Below are 24,391 nucleotides of genomic sequence, written 5' to 3' on the forward strand. Positions count from 1 at the left end.
TCAAAACAAACCAAATAAAATAACGCTTATACTACAATAAGTAGGATCACAAAGGTTTTGGTTACATCAGTTAAACTTTCGTGTGTAGACAAGGCTTTCACAGTGCATGTTTTTACATTAATGTAAACCTGGCTTGTGTCTGTTTAACTTTTATCTCTGAGTGAGATTTTAATGGATAAAAGTGTCGAAGGGAACTCTACAAGGAGTCAAATGGATCTTTTCTAGAAAAAACTGTGGTTCAATTCCAGCCTCATACCTGGTTTACATTAAATTTCTGGGACATATCCATGGTAAGAAGTACATAGATATCCCTTTTAGGTGTTTCTATTTGAACTTTTTCCTGTCTGGAATCAGGCACCACAAATTCTGCACTAGATTGCCTTAAGGTCATTTCCAATCCTAACTCTTCTGTGATTCTATGTTTCTACAATCTTACGAAATCACTGGTGATCTGCAGCATCAACCCACTGGATGGGTTCAGTCGATAAAATACATTCATTAAAAAGAATCACTATGGAAAACTTAAGAGCACTTTTCAAGAGCAGACACAGGGCATAATCTTATAATTAACTTATAACAAGATGCCCATTTAATCTATTTTTAGTCACATTTAGCTCAGTTCTTCATGGCTGTTTTATGTGTCCCCAAAGTGCTGTAGGGTCAAGCCATAGTCAAAAGTGATGATTTTCCTCTTGTAAACACTAAAATAAATAATTATACAGTCAGAGAAACTTGTAAAATTTAATATCCTGTGATTCACTTGCTATGTGTCACTCTTTTGTGTGTTGTTTGCGTGGGTTCTCTATCTCTAATAATGTGACTGATAATGTTAAATTCCAGATACCGCTCTCTTGGGCAGTATAAAGCAGCACTGATCAGTGTTCACAGGCAAGCTCTTCGTGCTTTCTGTTCTCACTGAACCTTGTAAGAAGCAGCCAAAAAAAGGTTCTGTCATAACCACTACATTTCTACAGGGTGTGTCAAATCTGGAGCAAACCAAAGTGGATTACTACCAGGAGAAAAGCAGCCAGCACAGATGCTGCAAAAGAAGCAATGACAGTATTAATGCAATGGGTCCTAGACCTGAGAGCTGTGACAGTAGTTTTTGATTCCTGGGTGGTGTTGGTTCTTGTTTCCTGGGCATGGCCAAAGGAATTAGAAAACACGTGGGGTTTCTTAATCAAAAGGAAAAATATAATAGTAATAATAATAATAACAACAACAACAATAAGGTGTTTTCTAGCGATGCAGAACTAATGATGTTTATTGATCTCTTGAGAGTACGATCCCATATGCATGGTATTCAGTCATGGATGAGCTGACCTCAATGTCCTCCTCAGTGGGGTATTGATAGTTTATATTTAATCTAGTTTAAAATAAAAAACAAACCAAAACCAAAAAAACAGGAACTGTTCTCCAATCTTGAGACCAGTTGATCACATCTACGCTCTATGATCTCCTAGACCTGGCTAGTTCCTGCTCCATATATCTTTCCTACCTGAGTCCAGCATTATTTGGGGCAGCACTATGTGCCCTATGGCAAAACACACCATGTACCATGATTATACTTGACCAGTATAAGATATTATCATGTACCAAATCTCAGACATGTGGCCTGAGTTTCTCATTTATTTAGTGTAAACGTAACTACAAGGTCACTTTCCTCTATGCAGTCATGGTAACTTACAGGAATTTTAGGATTATTGTAGAAGAAAATTCAAGTAGGATTTCTTTGGGAGAGAGAGAATACTTTATTATATAAAATGCCACAGCTGGAAGAAATAGCAACAATTTCTGGCATCCGGGCATCCATCTGTATGTCCGTCCATCCATCCATCTGATATAAAACTGAAGCAACAAACTCAGATCAAGCAAAAGTTGGGAAAACAATTGTACTGCATTTAAGTTAATTGTGTTAACTATGGGGAAAAGTGTCATTTCTAAAAAGCCTTGGAAATACCAGATCTCATCATCAGTTTTCACTATACTTTGTCTCCTCTTTACCATTTCATCTTTTGCTACAAATGAAATTCAGATCAATTTCTTTAACAGACAGATTCACAACATCTTATGCATCAGGACATTTTTGGCAGCCTGTGTCTGACAGGATTTTTTTCCACCACTTAGGAAAGTTCTGCTAAATATTCATGCATTTCCCATTGAAAGAAACCTGATTCTTGTCCAGACTGAAACTTGTTAGCAGACAGAACAGGAGGGCTCCTTCCTCCCTGCTGCACCTCTGATTCCCACAGGTTTTGCTTCGTACCTGGTCTCTGCAGACAGATGCTTTCAAACCCAAATCACTCTACTTTGGAAATGAGATATTGTCAATTCATTGCATTGGTTTTGAAAGTCAGGTTTCTTTTAATTTTATGCACAATTTCTAGTTTGTGGGAGTTTCTCATAGAGTTCAGCACCATCTGTCTATCAGATGTTGCTGAGAAAAAGCTGTTTAAAAATAAGTTCAAAACAAAGCATGAATTTTTCTTTTAACACATTTTCTTTTGGGAGAGCTCTCACAATTATATTTGCTATTAATGACAAACAGGAAGTGTTACTGAAAAAAGTAATTTGCCTAAGAACACTTCCATTAAGAACTGTTTTATAGCCTTGTTTTCCACTGAAACCCTTTTTACACAGCTGTAAATGCGGTGAGGAAAGTGACACAGAGTCACAGGAAGGGCTCTGATTTTTTGGGTACTCAGCACCAGCTGCTGATGGGATTTGTGCCTGGGGTCAGGACGGATGTGTGGGGGACAGGGATGGGAATGAGCTTCCGTGTGGGTGGGAGCTGCCATTAGGAAGCAGACTGTCAGCACCTGCTTCAGAAATGACAGGAGAATTCGTGTTTGAAGGGGCCACAAAGGTCTCTCGCCCAATCTCCTGCTAAAACGAGGTCAGCTCTGAGGTCAGATCAGGCATCTCAGGGCTTTATCTAGTCTAGCTTTCAAACTCTCCCAGGATGAAGGCTGCACTGTATCTCCTGGCAACCTGCTTCAATGCTTGACTGTCCTTAATGGGAAGAAGTCCCTATTTATACCCAGGCTGAACCTCTCCCCTTTCAACTTAAACTTGGATACTTTCATCTTCCCAGCAAGCAGCACTGTGCGGAGCCTTGCTCCATCTTCTTGATGACCTCCCTATAAGCCCTAGAGGTGACCTTAGGTGTCCTGCAATCCTTTCTCCAGCCTAACCAGCACAGTGCTCAGCTCCTCTGTTACAGCCCAAACCATCATGATGGCCCTGCGCTGAACTTACCTCATTTTATTCATTACTTACTTGTACTTAGGAATGCAAAACTGGACAGAGCATCCAGATATAGGGTAACAAGCACTGAGTGCTTAGAAGCTGTCTCCTAAGTAATTGTCTGTCATGGTCTGAGAGATCTGTGAGACGTCACTTTGCCCCCTGCTCAATCTATCCCCCTGCTAGGGGCTGCTGCCCATAACTCTGTGATAGAAAATACAGCATGCATTTCAGCTGTGACAGGGAAAAGTGGGTTTGAAAAACAGCAGTAAAGAGGAGTGGTAGAAGGCCATGTACAGGTTTTCCTCTGCTTCTGCAGCTATAGAGGGTAGTAACTTCCAGCGGACCCAAGGGCTGGAAAGTATCAGCTCTTATGTAAAGCACTTTTGCCATAAACTTCAAAGAGTTTCCCAAAAGGAGGCTGGCTTGCTATTCTTGTTTTACAAATGAGGAAGCTGAGGAAAAAGGGAGGGAAGTGTTTTGACTGAATTCACCTAGCAGCTGTTGGCAAAGGCAGGCAGACTCGGAGCAGTACCACATACAGTGCTGCCTCTCAGAGCAGGGACCAGTCCCTGCCTCCTCCAAGCATGCTCTCCCTAGGTGCTCTGCTATACGATAGATCATTCCTACTTGGAAATCAGGCTGGTGACACGATAACAGCAACCTTCAAACCATGCAGATTGATAGCTTCAAAGCAGAAGTGCTGATCAGAAATACCATGAATTAGTCATAGTCTTATCAAAAATATTTTATTTATGAAAGTAACAATTATACTATACAACCTATATTGGAAGTACATTGAATAATTGCTAGAATAAATACAGGCAATTAATTCAATCTTTTTATAGAATGAGAGGATTTATTTGACATTTGAATGTTAACCCAAGCTTTAACTTACATCATAAATAGTTAAAAGGCATAGTCAAGTTTTTTTTTATTATTTTTACCGTTTCTTTTGCATTTTTTAATACTGTTCTATTTTGTAATCAACATGAATCAACTCTCCAATCATTAACATAATATTAGTATGACTTTCAAGCAATCATGTACCTCAAGATAATCAGACAAATAAGGTAGTGTGTGTGCAGTTCATTCTACAGCAGAATCTGTTCATGTCTGCGTAAAAACAACAGAAGCTGAAAATGCTTCTAAGTTCCTTAAGCATCATATGCTGATTTCTGCTTTACCACAGTGCTTTTAATACCAGAATCTAAAAAGGGCATGTATCTGTGTGCAGCTGGATTTCTGTTGCTCTTTATAAAGTATGTTAGGGCTCAATGCCACATTCCTTTGGCTGGTGAAGGACTGCAGAATTTAGTCCTGAATAGTATTTCTCAAAACCATGGTCCAAAGTAAATGTCCAGGACTGATTATTAGGCACCAAGGAAGTGATGGATTTACTAAGGTTTGGTGTTTCCTGATAAAAAAATTGGCTTCTTTTCTGGTAGATATGCTCTAGTCAAATATAAATCACTGGGCTCAGTACTGCGGTCTGTATTCCACTGGATCTCAGAGAAGCTGATGTTCGGAATTTCTGTAAACACGTGAGGGGCACTGCAGAAGCTCTATAGTAAGACACGCATATTTTGCAGGTATTGATAAGTTTTTCTTCCATGTATTTTTCCAAACCAAAAAAACTAAACCATCTTCATGGTGCTAGCAGATTATGAATTATGACCATCAGTGAAGTCAATAGTAGTTTTGGGTGTCCAGTGTTTTCTCTAGGTGAGAAATTTTGACTCTTCAGGTCCCATATAAAATCAGTGGGAGCTTTCCATTAGCAATTTCTTTTCCAATGGCATAGAGGCCTGCCTTGCCTTATGGTTATTGTGCATGTCAGGGATATCATGCTCTCAGCAGAAAAAGAGATTTCCCTTTCACAATGTTATCCAAACCAAAGTCCCAAATTGCACATATCTACTACCCCTTTGGCCTTTTTTTTTAATGCACAAATATGTTTGTATTCAAAAACTGACAATGTTGGGCCTTTCCTAATAAATGTCTTCAAAGAGCACATTTAAATGCTTTTTCACAGAAATAACCATTCATCAGTTGCAAAAATGCAGAGAGACTTTTTTTATTCTTTCAGTTGCGAACAAGTCAGCACAAATTTTTGGGGAGAAAGTATGATTATTTGTTTCCCAAATGTATGTAAAAAGACTAAAGAACAAAATGCTGGGGGAGGCAGCTTTTTTTGGCAGATAGTAAAATATAAAATATGTGATTTAAAAAAAAGTTGGCTTAAAAATACACACACACAAATAATACAATAATATAAAAATACAGCTCAGCCAATGGCCTCTTAAAATTTACCTTTGGCATTACATTTGGCAGCCTAACACAAAAGACCCTTCCTATAAACAGAACTATAAAAAAAAGAGAAGTTCATAAATTAGGTTGCAAGGGGTTGTAAGATCCTTTTTGCGATTCTCCAAACTCCTTTCCTTCCTGTCCACACACATAAGCATGACCAGTGAGGTATATAGAACATAACACTGTCAGGCATATGCACAATAAGAAAGTGCATAAACATAGAAGTTCTCCCCTTTTCTTGCGAACAGGATGAAATTGTGTGGTTTGTGTTCTTGCCCTCTCTCCTGCCCGCCTTGGAAAAAAGTAATCATGTTTTATTGTTTGTTTTTTTCTTACTTTGGCAGGATGAAAATGAACCCAGAGGAATATAAATGTCCTATTCCCAGCAGCAATGATCCATTTCCCTTGGCAACGTTTGTCTGATGCCACAGATACTACAAAGTCGTTGGGTTGCTTTACAACTCTCTGGGTAACTTCCCGCGGAAACATCATACGTCTAGCACCATGTCATAGTGTTGCTCTTTCTTCCGCCTGCCACATTTGGTGATAAGAACCAAGTACAAAGTCAAAAGCATAACCCAGTAACATGCATAGAGTATTGTGCCAATGATGAGAACTGTCTGTTTTGACTCGGAAAATGGCTTTTTTGATTCCTTGTAGATAGTGAAAATCACGCCACCTAGGAGGATTGTAAACCAAATGGAGACTGGAATGAGTCCTATAAAATTAACTACAATGGTTTTTCTTCCTGACGTGCCCCAGCCTGCTTTGTTTATCGTGGCAATTGCAAACATCTTTGCTGGCAGTAAACTTGACATGTACAACACTGAGTAGAGTGACATGAAAACCATGACAATGTTGCCCCTAAGGAAGCTGGCAAATGAAGACTTTATCAGGCCCACTAACTGAACTGTCAATAAGAAGAGGAGGATGTTCCAGATTTTTCCCCTGTAGAAGAGCTGAATGACTGTGGCGATAAGGAAGAAAGGAAAGAATCCAGTGATTACAGCTTCATAGGTCATCCACAAATGATGCTTGTGGAACCACATTGCATTATAAAGCCACTCTCTAAAGTATGATTTACTCCAGCGGGTCTGCTGATTCAGCCACCTGAGATACTCTATCGGTGTTTCGGTAAGGCACTTGGATCTAGCTGTGTATTTTGTTGCATAGCCCAGACTTAGCACTCTGTTAGTTAGATGTCTGTCATCTCCGAAGCTGCACTGGGAGCCCATAAATTCTTGATTGTACCAATCTTCCACAAATTCATGGAGTAAAGAGTTTCTGTACATCCCCAGAGGTCCACTGATGCACTGTACACAGCCGAAATAGGACTGACAGGCTCTTTCTATGTTAAATGCCATCCAGTATCTCACACTGCTCAGAAAGGAGATCCAGGAATCATATTTGTTCAAAATCTGCAAAATAAGAAAAGGTTTCATTTTAGATGAGCTCCTGAGACAGAAAATATATACACTGGATCAATATGGAATTTGCAGAGACTAAAGCACCATTAGCCAAAATACAGGAGGAACCTCACTCCTGTATCCACTCACAGACACAGGAGTTCTGTATGGTCCATGACACTGGCAGGAAGGGTGATATGAAGCCTTCAGAAGTCTGCTCCACCAAAATGCTCTCTTTTTCCTTGAAACCCTTCCTATTTTCCACCAAGAAATTTATTTTCTGGCTCATTCTTCCTTTCCCTTTACCCCCAGTTTAAGACCTACTGGAGTCAACCTCTCTTGAGAGGAGATGGTGGAGTCCCAGACATGGCCTGCTGCTTCTCTGCCACCTGCACACATCTTTGGGGCTCATAGGACTTCTCCCAGCCCTCCCAGAGCTGTGCTGGAGCATGAGAATGATTAAGCACATGGTCTTTGGCACACATTTCTGGTATCATAAGGCTGGCCCTAGAGGTTTGACCATGGATTATGTCCCCATATCTGACATTAGTCTGTCTGAGGAACAACCTGCTCTGCTTTGTCTCTGCAGTACTGGTCCTGGTACATTGCCCCACAACACACTCTGATACTCCAGTAAAGTCTTGCTTTGTCCTGCATAAAAGTCTCAGTCTTTGTCTTCTGCATGCCCCAACACTCGCCTGAAGCTCAGGTCTACACTTAAAATACAACACAGACATAGCCTAGGAGTCTGAACACTCAGTGGAGGTATGAGTGTGTGCAGATGCCCAAGTCAATGCCTTCATATCCAGGTTCTCAGCACACGCCTTGTGTGGGGGGATGTGTCAGGGAGGCGTGTAGTAGGGTGGCTGTGCCAGCTCTGCACCCATATCTTCTCAGTTTGGGGGTTTACAAAGGAATTTGTGGCCTTCTACAGGTAGAAGACATTTTCCTGCAACTAGGAAAAAACCCCAAATGAACAGTCTTTTGCTCTGACGGTCCTAATTTCTGTCAGGTTTGCTGGCCAAGAGCCAATCTTGCCTTTGTTTAATTCTGGAAGAGTTCAGAAGCAGCAGGGCTCAGGGATAGGCTCAAATGTATTTGGTGTATGCTGGAAAGTGAATTGGAAAGGGGAAAAAAAGACTAAAGCCTCATTCTGCCCCCTTTCTTCCCAGAAGATTCATGTCCTTCCACTTTTCTCTGCAGATGCTTATGAACCTTCGCTGTTATAGCTGAACCTGTACTGACTCCCTCCAGTTGTACTCACACATGCCTGGCACCTCACATGTGCAGGGGGAGTGTGATGCCTGGTCTGTGGTCAGCCTGGAGCCGCAAAGATATTCAGGCTTCTGTGGGAATCTTAATTTCTGGAGTTAAGAGCCACATGCCTGAAATACTTCTGACTACTGGGGCATTCATTAGCAAGTGCTTGCCCATAGAGCTGGCCTTTCTCCTGCATCTCATATAAAAGCCCAACTGAGTACAGGGGACCAATCCTAAGGCCAACTGAAATATCCATATGCATTTTTTCTTTCTAAATTGCAGCAGAAGCAGTTGTGTCTAAAGGAATGAACGGCCTTTTGCTGCAGTTGTCAGCCAAATTCAGCAATGCTGGAAATCCTAACAGAAGTGGAGCTGGGCTGACTTTGGGTTTTTCCATTGTCCTGCCTGACAGAGATGCAGAGGAAACCCAACAATACAAAGATTGCATAGTGCACTGAGTTTCAAAAAGGCTTTTATTCCTAACAATCTTGGCTTCCAGCTGTAACATAACTGTAGTGCTTAGGGTGCTGAACTTGGCTTTGGGAGACCTGTTCTCAATTCCCTGCTCCCCTATAGCTTTTATTTGGCACCTTGAGCAAATAGTTATAACCAGAGACTCAAAGATGCCACAACAGTCCAGCACTACCCTATTTTTCGTATATATGGAGAAGAATAATATTTGTTTGCTATGTATGGGTGCTAAAACCATTCAGTGCTCACATCCAAGAATAAGAGTTTCCGTTCAACAGACAGAAAGATTAAGTTATCATAAAAACCTCTACCAGGGTATCACAATATATTCAATGCTACTCCAGGCAGGGAAATAGTTGCTGAAAGTTGCTGAAATCCCTCTGTTAATCTTAAAATTGTCATACTCACCTGCACATCACCTCCAACTCCTCCAACCATTGGATCTTCTTCTAAAACCTTTACCATCTCCACTGATGAGGCTGGATCAAGCATTGTATCTGAATCACAGACCTACAAATAAGACAAAACAAGAATAAAAATGGGTTAAGGAGCACACTAGAGAAGAAAATAAAGATCATGTGAGTGACTGCAATAACTCTAAGTATATTCTCCCCAGTGAAATTAAATCTCTCTTTGAAGCCTGCTTTGATGCTTCTGTTAAAACCGTTTGTATCGGGCAGCAAAGAGTGGTGCTGAACAAAACAGAGTGCTTGTTGGGGCTGTGCATGCAAACAATACTCTCTTCTGTATCAGCTCTGTTTGTTTTACTGGCACACAGAGCTGGCTTCTAACAAGATATGCTCTCAGAGATAGGACACTGCAGAGCAAGACAATGTTTGTGGGTGTGTGGCAGAATCCTGCTGAGCCCTGACACAGGGTTTCCCTGCACCGGCTACACGGTTGGAGCTCCCTGGTCAAAGGTTTCCCACTGGCATATGAGGGAAGGAGCAACGAGTTAAATTCCAGCCACTTGTTATAAAAATGTCAACTAGGAGTCTGGGAAGAAACCTGATAGTTCTTTCACTCTCAGAAGGCTTTAGCAATCCATGTAAGATATGTATTTTGGATTCCAGAACAAACTCATTTTTAATTTTAGATGCATGGTGTGTTATTATTGCAGGGATTTGACATTTGATATATATAAATTATTTGCTATTTTCCTCTGTCATTCTTATAAATAAAACCTATGTAAGGCCAGAAGGAGCAAGTCCTGAAGTGCAGCGCTCCACAAAACCGGGGCAGAAATAGATGACACACATAAGGCGTTTCAGCCACACAAACACTCCTAGTCAACTAAACACTGTGTACATTAGGAACTGGCTTTCCCCTGGAGAGTAGGAGGAGGGCTCAGACAGGCTGGCCGGCCTGCAAGTCAGCTGGCACCGCTTTCGTTTGCTTGGAGGAGAATGACACGGGCTGCAGACTGTTTCAAACAAGTGGGTGTCTCCTTGTGGCTGCTGCGGCGAGCGGTGCCCCCACTGTGTGTTCTGCAGACACCTAGAAACTGGGGCAGAAGAGGCTGTCCCAGAAACACCCCCCTGGCTGGCTGGACCCTGCCCTACAGACTTTCATACTGCTTCCAGTTTATCCCCATGGTGCATTCCCGTGATTTCAGATGGGGACAATAGGGCAAAAAAAATCAGTAGTTCTGCATGAGCAACATACAAAGTCAATTCTGGTGAGGCTTCATATTGGGGTATGCTAATTTTGGTGTCCTTTCATCCAATTTTTCAATTCAGCTTAAGCCTTCTCACTCCAGGGGAACAGAAACCCTCACGTCTGGTCTGTGAAGAGGGAGAGATCATTTGGGGGCTCTGCTACAGACCAGACTCAAGCCTAGGATAGTCAGGCTGCACAGTTTGGGATGCAGCTGAGTGCCTGACAACATGCTCCGCTCCATGCTCACTTTGGGGGGCCAAGAGGAGAAAGGTGATGAAAGCTCTGATATTTCCTCCAGGAGAAAAGCCACAAACATTTCCAGATGTATCCAGCTCCTCCCCTCAAAGGATTAATCCCAAGGAGTACCTTTGCATCACCAATGTGTGTCTCCAGCTATCATCAGTGACAGCACTCAGTGATAAAAAGGGAGCAGAACAATTCTGCTGAAGGGGGGAAATGATGCCTATATGTTTATCTGGAGCTCCCTGGACAAAGCTGTGGCTGAGCATTTTGCACAGAGAATCCGTAGTTTAGTGAGTACCCAGGCTCAGGCAGAGATACTTGTTGTGACCATGACTGACAGGCTGGAATTGGCTCCCTCTGCTTTCCCTCCAACGACTGTCACCTGAAGCAGCTGAGCAGCCTCCACCCTGTCAGATGCATTTATCTATAGCAGAAATACCTGACCATGAGCAACATCACAAATAGGTATGAAGAATCCCGAAAATGCTAGATTCATTTACCAGCATGTGTCCTGGGAATGCCAGCACGGTGGACATGCCTGGGGATTTGGGGCAAACCTGAAAAGCCGTTATTTTCCATCTGGACAAGGCTTTTGCAGGTGAAAAAAAGGATACACCCAGAGAAAGACAGACACTTAGGAACCCAAATAGGACACACCAAGGTCTGCCCAGCCATGGGTGGCCCAGCACAGTGCAAGGGGCAATTTGCCACCTTTCTACATAAGGGCTGTGACCTAGAAATTACTGCCTTGGGTCACAGAGTTGCATGAAAGGGTTATAATGAGCTCAGATACTCATTATAACCAGTGGTGATTTATCCAAGCTGCTCTAAGAAGTTCAGGCTGCACTGGACTCTCCACACAGGTATCTCCATCAAGCCAAGATGAATTGTACCCTGGCTGCCCCAGCCAGCTCTGCAGAGATGATACCTGCCAGTTTAACTGCTATGCATGCTTGCACCTTCCTAACATCCTCCAGGATGGAAATAAGCCTTCACAGCAGTTTCGGGTATTTAATGAGACATCGCTAATGAGCAACAGCTCTTTATCTGCATCTGTCTGACTACTTATGGTTGCCTGTCCATAACTCCTAGGTGTCTTTTAAGAACCATAAGGCCCACAGTTCCAGGGGTGGGAAATGGTGCTGACCGGTCCACTTTTCTAAAGTACTTGATCATAGAAGCATATTGCTCAGCCCTTAAAAAGTCTAGCCTCTTTAAAGTAATTTACCCTGGGTACCCCCATTTGAAATATCTCAACCTTCTTTCATTCATAAAACAGACCTACATTTTAGCTGCATTACATCATGACTGTGTAGAAGCCAGGGCCACCAAGGTGCTGCATTTCTAATATAGGTGTGTCTGCAGATGTGCCTGTGTGTCTGCAGATGTGCCTGTGGCTTCAATTGTTACTGCAGCTTTTGGGATAGCAGCATTACAGTCCCCGACACATTCATTAGTTCCCTCTGAGCCAGGTCAGGAGTGTTAACTGACTGAAAGACCAGAAATATCCCTCCCATTTTCTCAGTTTATGCTATGACTGTTGAAATAGAAACACTTTTTCCAGGTTCCGTGAACAAATGCAGGAGCTGGACTGAGGGAGGAAACTTGCAATGCATCCATTTCCTCTCTGCCGTCTCTCTCTGCAATCTGATACTTCTGTGTGAAGTGATTATAAAACCATACTAATAAAGAAAACCAGCATTTTTATCCCACCATAATGCCTCACAGCACAGAACCAAAGTGCAGACAATGGAAAGCGTAAACCCATTGTTTCCAGAGAATAAATCAGTTTCAGTTTTGGAAGTGTTAGGGGATGGGGATGGGTTTTAAATCTTTGTTTTACACTCTCAGCTCCAATAACAGAGCAGTTCCTGGCACTCTTCAGTTTCTGCCCCTCCTGTGTGTGCAGGACTCACTGCACACAGTCCAGCCACTGGCAGCCTCTATGTGGACACTGTGAAGGTGGATGCTGTGTTTCTGGACCACAGAAATGTGTGTCTCAGCCCTGCAGCTGCCCTGAGCCAGCAGAGAGCCTTCATGGGGTACTGAAGAGGAGACTACTGGATGGTCTGAGGTCGGGAGAGGGTGGGAAGGGCTGAGGGTGGTTAATTAGGAAGATCATCTCATATTCAGTGGGGCTTGCTGGCCTCTATCAATAAGGAGGGCTCCTCAGTGTTCACCCAGAGGCCCTGATCCCACCCGCCTTCCTCCACACATGGCTTCCTCCCTTTCCCACAGTCAGCAGGGCTGTTTGCAAGGGTGAGGAGTGCTTCCATGTGTAAGGGGAAAACAGAAAATCTTTCACGGGATCCGAGGCAGCTGGAAAGAAATGTGTCTCTGCTGCTTTGGAAACAGGGAGAGAGGACCCAGCCTAATTCATTTTTAAGTGAACAGTGTCATAAGGGCTTTAAAGGCCAAGTCGCGGTGAGTGAGGTAATGCAGCTGTAAGTGATGAAGCAAAAGCTCCTTCAGGCTTTAGCTGAAGAAATCTTTCTTTAAAGGCTGCACATTGACCTTTTTACTGAATATTCTGCATGGCCTTTGAAGCCTGTAAAATATCCCCATGTTTTTTACAAACTCCAAGATATTCCCTAGTGCTACCAAAATACTTGTCTGTGTGCTTGAACATGGGGCCGCTAGCAACCTCACAAAAGAAAACCTTACCTGAGATCTTGACCTACAGAAGCACAGATGGGGTCTTCAGGAATCCACTGGCTTTGTCTAAAGCAAAACCATGTGGATGAGGGGCAGTACTGAGGTCTGGGGAAGGATTTCAGATTTCTGAGTAGCTGGTGCACAGATTTCACATATTCACAGATACAGTGAGCATTTTAAAAGGTAGCAAAATACACTTTTAACGGTCAAGCTGTTTCCAAACAGACTGAAAGGAGCACTGTGTTCATCAGAGACTAGGATGGCCTCTAACATGCTGCATAAAATATACAAAAGCTGCTTTCTTTCAAAGTGTGTTTGAATTGGCACTGACCTGGCGCTCTAATACCTACCTGTACATAATCCACGCTTCTCCCCAGTGCTTTGAATGCTGTGTACATAACTTCTCTTTTTCCACCCCATTTCTGCATGATGCAAACACTTTTGTTGGACAGGACCAGCTGAGATACATGTTGCATGCTCTCTCTGTGAGACTCCTCCGTCTCACCTGGACCTTTGTCATGAAAGTTATTACTCCAGATATAAGTGGCAGATTTGTCCCTACCCATGATTTCAGTAAAAATGTCCATCATGTAAACGTCGTCTTCTGAGTTCCCATCAATGACCATAACAACTTTAATTCCAGGGTAGGTCAATCTTTTCACAGAAAGTAAACATTTTCTTAAGTAGTCAGGATCCTCTTGATAGGCAGCAATACAAAGGGCAACTGTTTTGTTCAGCTTGATTGGAGTCTCTAGCGACCGCTTCATTTTCCTGTGCTCTAGGAAGGCAAACAGGCTTTGGATGATGAGATGTGATGCCAGGATAGCACCATAGAGTCCAAAGGAGAAGTAGTAGTTGTCTGTTTGGATGAACTGGTAGCCCACAATGTAAGCAGCGGTGATTCCCAGAAGGAGGGACACCCCAAAGAGTGTGGTTCCAAGTATTCTCAGGATACATATAAACCTCTCACAATACATCTGCAAAGAAGTATGGAAACTGTTAGCAGAGCCACCACTTGCTGATAAAGACCTTGTAAGGGGTGCACATAACTACAACATAGAGCTCAGCGTCAACACATACACCCTGTGCTTCTGGCTGTGTCACAGATTTACCTCATCACCTTGTTAAACTCAATAACTCTTTGCTGTACTTTCTCTGTGCAAAGTAAGATTCAAATACACTTAATGTACCAGGCATGTTTTCTACTATTTGTAATGTCCTCACAGAAGGTGCTGTCTGTGTCAGGATCTTATTTTGGCAGCCTGGACTTGCTGAATGAGACACTCTGTTATATTACCCTGGGGGATTGCAGAAGGGGCTTTTGGGCCACCACTCGCTTCATATGGTCATAGGCAAGCGGAACAGCTGAATGCCTAGGCAGCCCCTTCTCATCCCCCATCCATCTCATGACTGCATCCCCCCCCTGAATCGCTTCTGTCGCTTAGTTATGTTTGCAAAAATATTGGAAAGACATTCTTAAAACAGATGTCTGAATTTATTTATAATTTTTAAACAGATGCTTGACTATATTTATAATTTATATTTATATAATCAGACATCTGCTTTAAAAGGTCTTCTCGATACCATTGCAAAAATGTATTATTCATACATTTGTGTACATAGATATATGCACGTGTGAGCATATGAGTATAGGGCTAAAGCCTGACTGAGATTAAGTCTGTGGCAAAACTACACATTAATTCAATAGAGCCAAGACTCCACCCTGGGCTCAGAAATTCATTAGAACATCAGTTGATTCTGACCACTTCTGCATTTTATGTTACCTGGTTGTGAAATCTAACCTGAGCTCTGGGCTATTGAGGAGCTGGCTGGCAAGGAGGGTGCTCTGGAATTCTTGAGACAAACAATGTAGGCAGGCAGACAGGCAGAGTATATTGCTACCTAACTGCTTTTTGTTGGCAATCACATTAACTATTTTATGCAACAGCTTTCTCAGAATTACAGGAAAGTTAATGACAGCGTTTCATGTCAGTTCTTGCATTTGAAATTAAGGACATAAACAGATAATGTCTGTTTAAGGCCAACCCAGCAAATGCATTGCAAGTCAATGAATCTGAAACTCGTGCTTGAATATTTTGCTGAATTAGGTTATCTTAGAGAGAGTAATGAACTTAATATTTGTGTTTTCTTACTATTAATCATATTTTCCTTGCTGCTATCATCTTTCTCGTCTGCTGATCATGTTTGTTTCACCATCTGTTGGCCAAAGCTAAAGCTGAAACAGCACTTCCTGACATCATATATGTCCTTAACTCTTTCTTGAAGAAATGCCACCAAGCTGCAGCAGCATAGCTGTCAGCAATTACACTTCTGTCTGAAAAGTTACAGACTTGGAAGAAAAAAAGTCAGCAGATCATCACTTACACAATAAAAATAAACCAGGCAAGCACAAAGTCTGAGGTTACAAAGACTGTGCTTTTTTCCACTGGCTATTTAGGGTCTTAAATTTCAAGACAGGAGGAAGCCTCTTAAATGTATATCTGGAGACACTGTTAAAGAAATTGGACCCTATCTCTAGGACTTCCTTGAATACTTACGGCTGGGCCCTGACAGGTGCTGTAATCACCCACCAGCAAAAGGGACTGTCCCTGCTCTGGCCTGTCTGAAAGTCTTTCACAACAAGGGGTCATAAAGAAGCCTAATAAAAGATAGCTTATGCTTACCACCACTGTAGGTGAATTAAAACACAGTGCCCAAAATAGACTGGCTTTAGAAAACAGATTAAGTAATAGATCCCCTCTAGATTGCCTTGAAGTCAAATAGCTTGTGTGTTTATTAATCCCTCAAGCACTAAACATCAAGGTAAACATTTCATTAACAGCACAGTTGTACTCTGCTTTCTCATTTGGGGTCCACTACTTCTCTCGCCAGAAATAGAAAATTCCTATTAATGAGCAGGGGTAAATTCTGCTTACATTAAGAATTATATGGCTGAAATAAATGGATCAGTTGTATGGGTGGAGCCCACAGGATTTAGATTAAGATCTGGAGTGTTTACATTTGACTGACTGTATACTCTACCAGGCTTCTTATATATTAATTTGCTTTTGGTTTTCTCTTCCTATGAAGTGTTTCTGCAAAAAAAGAGAGAAAAAAAAAAAAAAAAAAAGAGAATTGTCTGATGCTGTCATTACAGCACAGCTTCCCTCCCTCACAAAAAGCCAGCCTTTTAAGATCAAGAAATGGATTTCTGGTCTTAATAAACCAGCATTTTTTTTCTATCCTTTCACTGTCAACCTTGGGAAAATAAACTGTGTTTTGATCTAAATTCCTGGCTTTCATCAAAGAAACTTTCCCCTTTGTATGTGCAATTGAGGTTTTTATGTATAGTCTTTTAACTGACTGAAACACAGGGAAAGTCTGGAAAAAAATGCTCAATATTCCCAAGATTTAGCATGTGAGCTATTGATAGCTTGCCCAGCAGAACTGATCTTCATCAACTTGAACGTGCCCAAACAATGGCAAAGCAGCCAAAACCTCTCCACCTTTCTTCAATAATTGAGCCAAGAAGTTAAAAGGAAATGACACTTATACAAGTCTGGAACCAAAACTGACCTGCCGAGTCAAATGTTCGCACCAAGGGTAGGGAATAGCTGCATCACTTTGACATCACAGGTTGGACTGTGCTGTTACAAGTATCTAGCCCGGCCTAACACTGTGAAGTGTAAAATTACATCCTTCATAAGACATCAGTTGAAATCTATTCCTGAAGTTCCTGAACTTGTCACACAAAGTTAAAACTGAGTATTACCAGAGAACCAGTGTACAGTACTGTGTTTTAACAGTGAAAGCCTAAACTAATGTGGTGCTGAGTCAAGATGTGTCAAATGCCTGGTGAAGGACAAACACCCACATTAACTTTCAAAGCCACAATTGTTTTTCAGTCACTTCATTGATAAGCACTCTTTCTAAGTGCTAGCAATATTCCTTCAGCAAAAATGTAATGCTAATATTCAAAGTTGCTGACAATACAGCCGTGTTCAACAGCTGAGTAATTGATGGAAGGTGCTGTACACAGCCCGTACACACCTTCTATGACCAGCACAGCTTAGTGTTTTATGTCTCAGCCTAATGGATGTTTGGTTCCCGGAGGGATTTAGCCCTGTCAGTTTGTCCTGGGAAATAGGCACTGAAGCACTTAAAAAGGGGGAAAAAAGCACCCCCTATGCTAGGGATGAGGTGCTCAACAGGTGGAAGACCCGCAGCCAGTCCATATTCCTGGATCAACAAAGATAACTGCAGGTCATTGCTGTTTAGGCACAGGACAGCTGCTGCATGGGAACAGGAGTGAGGAGGGAAACAGCTTCTCACCTGGTGAGAAGGTGAGTTGGGTCACCTCCCTGTCTTTGGAGTCAAACCTGGATCTTGCACTTTCTGCACAGGTTTTTAATGAGGTCTGTAACACAGGGGGATGAAAACAGTTCCTGCAGTGTTCTTCCTTTATTATTATTTTTTTAAGAGTGAAAGCTGTTTATCACTGAAAGAAGTCAGAAAGTCCATCAGTTTGCATCAGCCTTCCAGGCGGCAATAAGACTGCACTGCCTGTGTCAGACTCTTTCTGGAGGTGCCTATGTCCCCCATGTACTGAGACAGGACTGCAAATTCTGCTCTACACTGGTAATGTAGCACTTCACCCCCTTCTCCAAAATCTTACAAACAGTCCACCCATATGGTTATTAATCAGCTTTCATGCATCCCTGAGAGTAAGAGCACCTGGAAGTAGTTCATTTCTTTGCAAAGTCAGGAGGCAAAGAGAAAAAAAAACAAAGCAGCTTAATTTGTTACTAATACACCAAGACAGCAATAAACCAAATAGGGGCAAATGGCATATCCAGAAAACCTATGTGCATTGGTGTCTGAACACATCAATATTATCTGCAGCCTGTTCACTTATTCTGCACCAGCTGATATGAGGACTAAGGAAGCAATCAGGAGGTCAAACTGAAGTTAGGTTTGCTTGCAACATATGGGACACAACTCACTACATCATCTGTTTCCAAAGTCATCTCTCATGTACAACACTGAAGCATATTGCCATGTAGTACTTCTGGCTAGCTTTTCCCCAGAAGATGAAAAAGCAAGATGGGGAGACACAGGAAGTTTGTACATAAAACATAATGATGTGGAAGTTTGTTTGAAAGAATTAGCACTTATTAATTCCAAACATCTGGAGACTTTTTAAAAAAAACCTTACACTGCAAAAGTCAGTAGCTGTCCAGGAGACAACAGTACAGGTTCAGTCACAAGTGTGATGATTTTGTCCCTCTATTGGCTCTGGAGCTAACCTTCCCCACAGCAGCCCTTACAGTGCTGGGTATCAGTAGTTAGGAAGGTGTTAAGAACACACCAGGTTTTGGCTACCAGTGAGCAGTCCTTCACAGCATCAAGACTGCTCTCCTACACTCCCCTCACCAGTAGGCTGGGGGTGGGCAAGGTCTTGGGAGGGGACAAGCTGCCCAGAGCAGTGGTGGAGTCACCATCCCTGGAAATGTTCAAAAACCATGTAGATGAGGCCATCAGCAACATGGTTTAGTGGTGGCCTTGGCAGTCCTGGGGTAATGGTTGGACTTGGTGATCTTAAAGTTCTTTTCCAACATAGTTGATTCTATGATTCTATATGAGACCCTTGCATCAGACTTGTCTGCAGATCTTTGTTGCAATGTGCTGAGCACTGAAAACCTTTGAAAACATCTCAATTACACATGCCTATATAGAAGCTGAATTCTTGAATGTCTACTAGTCATGGTCCTCTGAACCTTAGCGCTGAGGCTTTGGATTCAGCAAAGCATGTAAGTATGTCATTATAGATAACTGTGCACTTAAGCATTTTGCTGAAGAGGGAAATCAGTGGATAATTTATCTTGCAGTTCTGTAGTGGAGGCATAAAAAAAGCATCTTTCTCCACAGAGCTGCTATTTCTGGGGTATTCACATTGAAAATGTATGCATATATTTGACAGGTTTATTATAGAGAGTAATGTCCCTTACGAAAGCTGTCAGCTAGGTCATTGTTTACCACTGTATTTCTTACATCACAGCATCCAAGAGTGGACAGGGACACAGACAATCTGGATTCTGTTCCTAGTGCTGCCATTCACCTGCTGGGTGACCTTAGGTGTGTGAATTCACCTCTCTGTGTCTCAGCTTCGTCACCTGTAAAATCAGGATCATGATCATTCAAGAGGTCCTTGGAGGCCTACAAAACCCTTCATGATAAGGCTTAGGCTACTGATGTGTGTTGTTACTCCTTCTGGTGTAGAAGAGTAGAAGCCTTAAAAACCCCTCCTTATTCGTGAGAATAACAGCGTTGACTTCAACAGAGCAGCTGCTTCAATGACATGAGCATGTTTGAGTGCACGTGTGAGTGCGGATGCACATGAACACAGGCAGACATACTGCATGTGGCTTTGCGTCATACAGTCTGCCTGTACACACAAACACTATCTGCGGGTTACCATTTTCCAATATTTAAGTTCGTTATTAGCCTTAATTTGACGGCAAAATAAATAATTTATCTTTGAAGTACAAATGATTCCAGGTACACATTAATTGCAAGCATAAAATAGCTATCCAGACTCCCTCTTCTATTTTACAGCCTACAGAGAGGAAACTGAAAAGTTATGTTACATCTGTACATCTTTACCACAGCAGAGTTACCATATCTGGTGCTTTTGGTTATTTATCACTTCCAGATTTTGTCATGCTATTGATCTTCTGGAAAGGGCTCACATAAGACTAAAATTAACTCTGGGGTTAGGCTTAAAATCAAGAACAGGATTAGTAATGACAGCAAACTGTATCTGCATGCACAGGCTTTGATCAGCAAATCAAGGATCTTCTGTCTGCTCGGTATATGTTTCCCACTAAACTGTCCAAATTTAGTCTCTTACAGGTTTGAGTAACTGATGTGGAAAGAATTCTGCAGCTGCTGGTTGGGTTTGTTTCTAATGTAGACAGTGATACGCTAGTTACTAAATTAACTGAAAGAGGAAAAAAAAACAACAAAAAAAAAAAACAACAGACAAATGCTCTAAGAAATAAGGAGTAAATCATATTTATACTCAGATGTTTCATTGCGGTTAAACAAAAATCTAGCTTAGAAATGCTTTCTGGTTGCTGGTCATGAAGTCCATGGATGCTTTTGGCACAAAACCAACTACTCCACGCCTTAATCGAGCACATAAATATTTATTTGGCGTTCATAGCTGATTACCTTGTAATTTGTTTATAAAGCACAGGTCATATCTTGTTTGACTTAGTCAAGTCCCACTACACTGAGTAGCGGAGGAGTAATTTGCTGCTTTATATACTGATCTTGAATAGTAACAAAGTAAAGCAAATTTGCTCCCACACCATAGATACAAAGAGGCTGTTGCTAGTGAACTAGCATGGGAAACTCACTGAACCCAGAGGGGCTGCTATTCCTACTACTGGGAAAACCTTTTCCCAGGTTTTTCTGCACTTGCACATAGGGTAAGAAAGATTTACCAGTATGAAATAAAATCCTGGCTTTGTTCCATAAAGATTCCGTAGAATCGTAGAATCATAGAATTGACTGGGTTGGAAAAGACTTTTAAGATGATCCAGTCCAACCATTACCCCAAGACTGGCAAGACCAACACTAAACCATGTCACTGAGGGCCTCATCTACGCGGTTTGTGAACACTTCCAGGGATGGTGGTTCCACCACTGCCCTGGTCAGCCTGTTCCTATGCCTGAGCACCCCTTCTAGGAAGAATTTTTTCCAAATATCCAACCAAAGCCTCCTTTGATACAACCTGAGGCCATTACTTCTTGTCCTATCACCTGTTACTTGGGAGATCGACCTCCACCTCACTACAACCTCCATTCAAGTAGCTGTAGATTGCAATAATGTCCCCGCTGAACCTTGTCTTCTCCAGACTAGTGACAAAGTGGCTGTGACCTTGATGGGGGCTAGATTTTCAGCACATTTTTAGGGAAGGAGAGCACCTGCCACTGCCATCACCCTCCAATGAGGTACCCTGCTGCCCTGCTTTCTGCGGGGGTTAAACCTGAGAGAGGAGCGGCACCCCTGTGTGCCCATGGGAGAATGACCCATGAGGCTGTGAAGCAGGGAGCTGGCGGGGAGCAGCGCTGTGCCGCGGGGTCACTGCAGGCCCAGGGGATGGCTCTGGCCGTGCCGCGGAGCCCTGCGAGACTCTCAGGCGCTGAGTCCCGGCCATGCCCAAGCCACCGACCAACGGCTGGTGCAGGGCTATGGGAGCCGCTCCGGAGCGCGGCGGAGGCTCCGCTCCTCGGGGGAACCCCTGCCCGGCGCTGCAGCCAATGGGGGCGGTGCTGCCGCGTCACAGCGGGCGGGCGGGGCACCGGGGGGATCCCCCGCGCCGCCACGTCACGCCGAGGGCGGGCGGCGGCGCTGGCTGCGCGGAGCGGGGTCGGGCGCGCTGGAGGGATCGCCCCCCGCGGCCCCGGCTGTGACCCTCCCTCTGCAGGGCCGGGCTCCGCGGGCTGCCCGACGGGGCGGGGCTCGGCTGTGCTCTGCCCTGGTCGGGCGTGCGGCTGTGGAAGCTCGCGGGCAGCCGGCGGCTCCCGCCCCACCGCATCGCACCGCACCGCACCCGTTCCATCCCGTCCCGTCTTCGGGAAACCGCCCTCTCCGCTCGGCAGCGCCTGTTTCACCCTGCCCAGGCGGGACTTCGGGCCTCCTCCCGCCGCTGCCTCCCCGCTGTCCCGTCTCCCCCCCCCCGCGCTCCTGTCACGTCCCCTCTCCCGGTCCTGGCCGTAGAGGAGGGGGCGATCGGGGAGAAGCAAGCCGGGGCTGGGAGAGCGCCCCGCCACCCGCCAGGCTCGGCGGAGCGGCTGCTGACCTGCGGCTCGAGTTCGTTTCAATGCTGGGTTTGTTGGGGGGTTAGATGGGTTTTTTTTGGAGGGGGAGATGCCGCCTTTTATTTTCCCCTCCCAAATCTTAACGCTCAGCAATATCTTAACCGGATTACACGGAAGAGGGGATTGAAGCTGAAAACCTCATTCATCCTCATGACGGTCCTATTCATTGCTGAACTAGGTGTAGCGCAGAGCCGGTAAGGTCCTCCCCCAGCCCCAGTCGTATTTTAGCTTTGGTATTTCAGCTTTTCCCCTTTGAACAGTGGGGATGGGAGGAGAGGGTCTTCTGCTGTTGGGATGACAGAAGCGTAACCCTAAATCACCTACCTTGTTTGTCCTTCTGTCCTTTGGTCATAGAGGGGCTCCAGCCAGCTGTGTGGTCTCACGTACCGCTGCTCCCGCTGAACAGTTTCCAAGTTTGAGGTAAAAAAATCAAATCGCACTTTTCAGGGACTTACTAAGACGCTCAGGAATAAAAAATAGTTAAAAATGAAAACAATAAAAAAAATCTTTTTAAGGCTATTCAGTCCTATTCATTTTCTCCCACGTGTGTTCACAATTACCATGGATTTGTCTTTACTTCAGTTTCTAGCTCAAAGTCGTGGGATTAATTTTTTTTCAAATAATAATAATAATAAAAAAGTTAAAAGTAATAAATTAAGATTTAGTTTCTCGTGGTCAAAGCTGAAGGTCCTATTTCAATCCCGGCTAGCCAGGAGCCTGGAGAAGTTGCAAGGCAGCGTCTGAAAGTTTGAGAGATGTACAGCATCAGATAAAATCTCTTTGGTGATGCCTTGCTGACCGAGTAACTGTTTCAATGAGGTTTCTCAGCAGCAGCAGCAGCAAACGGGTAATATTTTCCAGACGTCTTTTTCTTTCCTGCTGCTGCTGCTGCTTTTCTGCCTCCTCCACGTTATGGGGTCTTTTAACAAGTGAGGCTTGAGTTGTTTTAATAGGCGGAGGATGGGAAGAAGGAGGGGAGGGAACTCCTGTAAGGAGGAAAAAAAAGAAACCAACCCTGCCCATTGAAATGATCTCAGCCAAGGACCAGTTCAGCGGCAGGAATACAATTAGCTAAGTCTCAGTTTTGCAGAGAAACGCAATACACATATGTTGCCACCACCTGATTTCCTCTCCATGCCCCGCAGTCAGGGGGAAACCCCCACGTCCCCCACTCCCTGCATCACTCCGCTGGGGCTATGGGGTTTGTCTCTCCCACAGCCACTATTTTTCTAGGACAGCTTTTGCTGCTGCTGGTTTTTATTAATAAAATGGGAATTGCCTCTATGAATGGATGAACTTTGCAGTTTCCAGTTCCACTTTTACCCATTCACTCTCGGAAACATTTAAAGTAGCAAATACTCAAGGAAGCTCCCATTGGCCTTAATACCCATGCCACTCTCGTTAATACCCATGCCACTCGTGTTAATAAAAGCCAGGAAACACGTTAGACAATTTAAGAACTGGAAAACTATGTTTGGGGGGTTGTTTATTTATTTATTTAGTTAGATTTTTTAACGGGCGGTGTTCACACTGTACCCTACTCACGGTCTGCAGGTAGCCGGGGCACCAGCGGCTGACCGCACACCGCACTGCGGGCCGCTCGCCAGCAGCTTTCGCCCGCACGGACCGGTTCTTTCCCTTTGTAACTCCTCTCTGCCTCCAAAGTGGATTTCCCCGCTCCGGAGCCCCCGTTCCCACTTGGAATGATTTAAGAGAGGCACTAGGTGGCACTGTTGAAGTGAGCGGAGCAGCCCGGAGCACGGGGACGCCCAGGCGGAGCCGGGCCGGTGCGGTTGATGCACGGAGCCGCGCTGGGGCGGTGGAGCCTGGCCGTGCTCTGCTAGGGACCCCCGGGACGGCGGCGAAACCAGCTTCTCGCTCCCCCGTGCTGTTCACTCATGGACCACAAAGGCTGCTGCTTTGAGGAGTCGAACCCGCAAAGGGGACCTTGTCCAGACACCCTTGGGAAACGCGGCGGTGACTCCTCGCTGAGTTACAGCCCCTCATTGCCTTCTGGTATGGGAAATCTTTGCAGCGCTCTGGGGGCTCCTCGTGCACGACAAATGCTTTGAAGATGGTGGTTAGCCAGACTGAAGATTCTTTGGGTCCCTCAGGGAAGTGGTCAGATTTTCAGGTGTGCCCAGTCACTGCCAAGGGGAAGAGTGGCTTTAGGATTTGCATGGAAGCCAAGCTCCTTGAGCAATAGGTATGCCTCAGATAAGTCTGCCGCTAGTTTAGGCTGGAGTTTTG

At 43.9% G+C, this 24,391-nt stretch overlaps 1 protein-coding gene across 1 annotated transcript; it reads right to left on the minus strand.

The window, feature by feature from the left end:
• Nucleotides 1–3,979: 3,979 nt before the first annotated feature.
• HAS2 (hyaluronan synthase 2) lies at nt 3,980–22,641 on the minus strand. Its single transcript, XM_061373467.1, has 4 exons — nt 22,466–22,641; nt 13,604–14,230; nt 9,105–9,206; nt 3,980–6,977 (listed from the first exon to the last, which is right to left on the minus strand). Exons 2-4 carry the CDS (start codon nt 14,228–14,230, stop codon nt 6,048–6,050), a joined length of 1,659 nt encoding a protein of 552 aa, XP_061229451.1. The 5' UTR covers nt 22,466–22,641; the 3' UTR covers nt 3,980–6,047.
• Between the last annotated feature and the right edge of the window lie 1,750 nt (nt 22,642–24,391).

The sequence above is a fragment of the Neopsephotus bourkii genome, unplaced genomic scaffold (genome assembly GCF_033783945.1).
Source record: "Neopsephotus bourkii isolate Nb327-2 ecotype Australia unplaced genomic scaffold, CSIRO-AGI_Nbou_v1 NB_1630, whole genome shotgun sequence".
In the NCBI taxonomy this organism is placed as follows: domain Eukaryota; kingdom Metazoa; phylum Chordata; class Aves; order Psittaciformes; family Psittacidae; genus Neopsephotus; species Neopsephotus bourkii.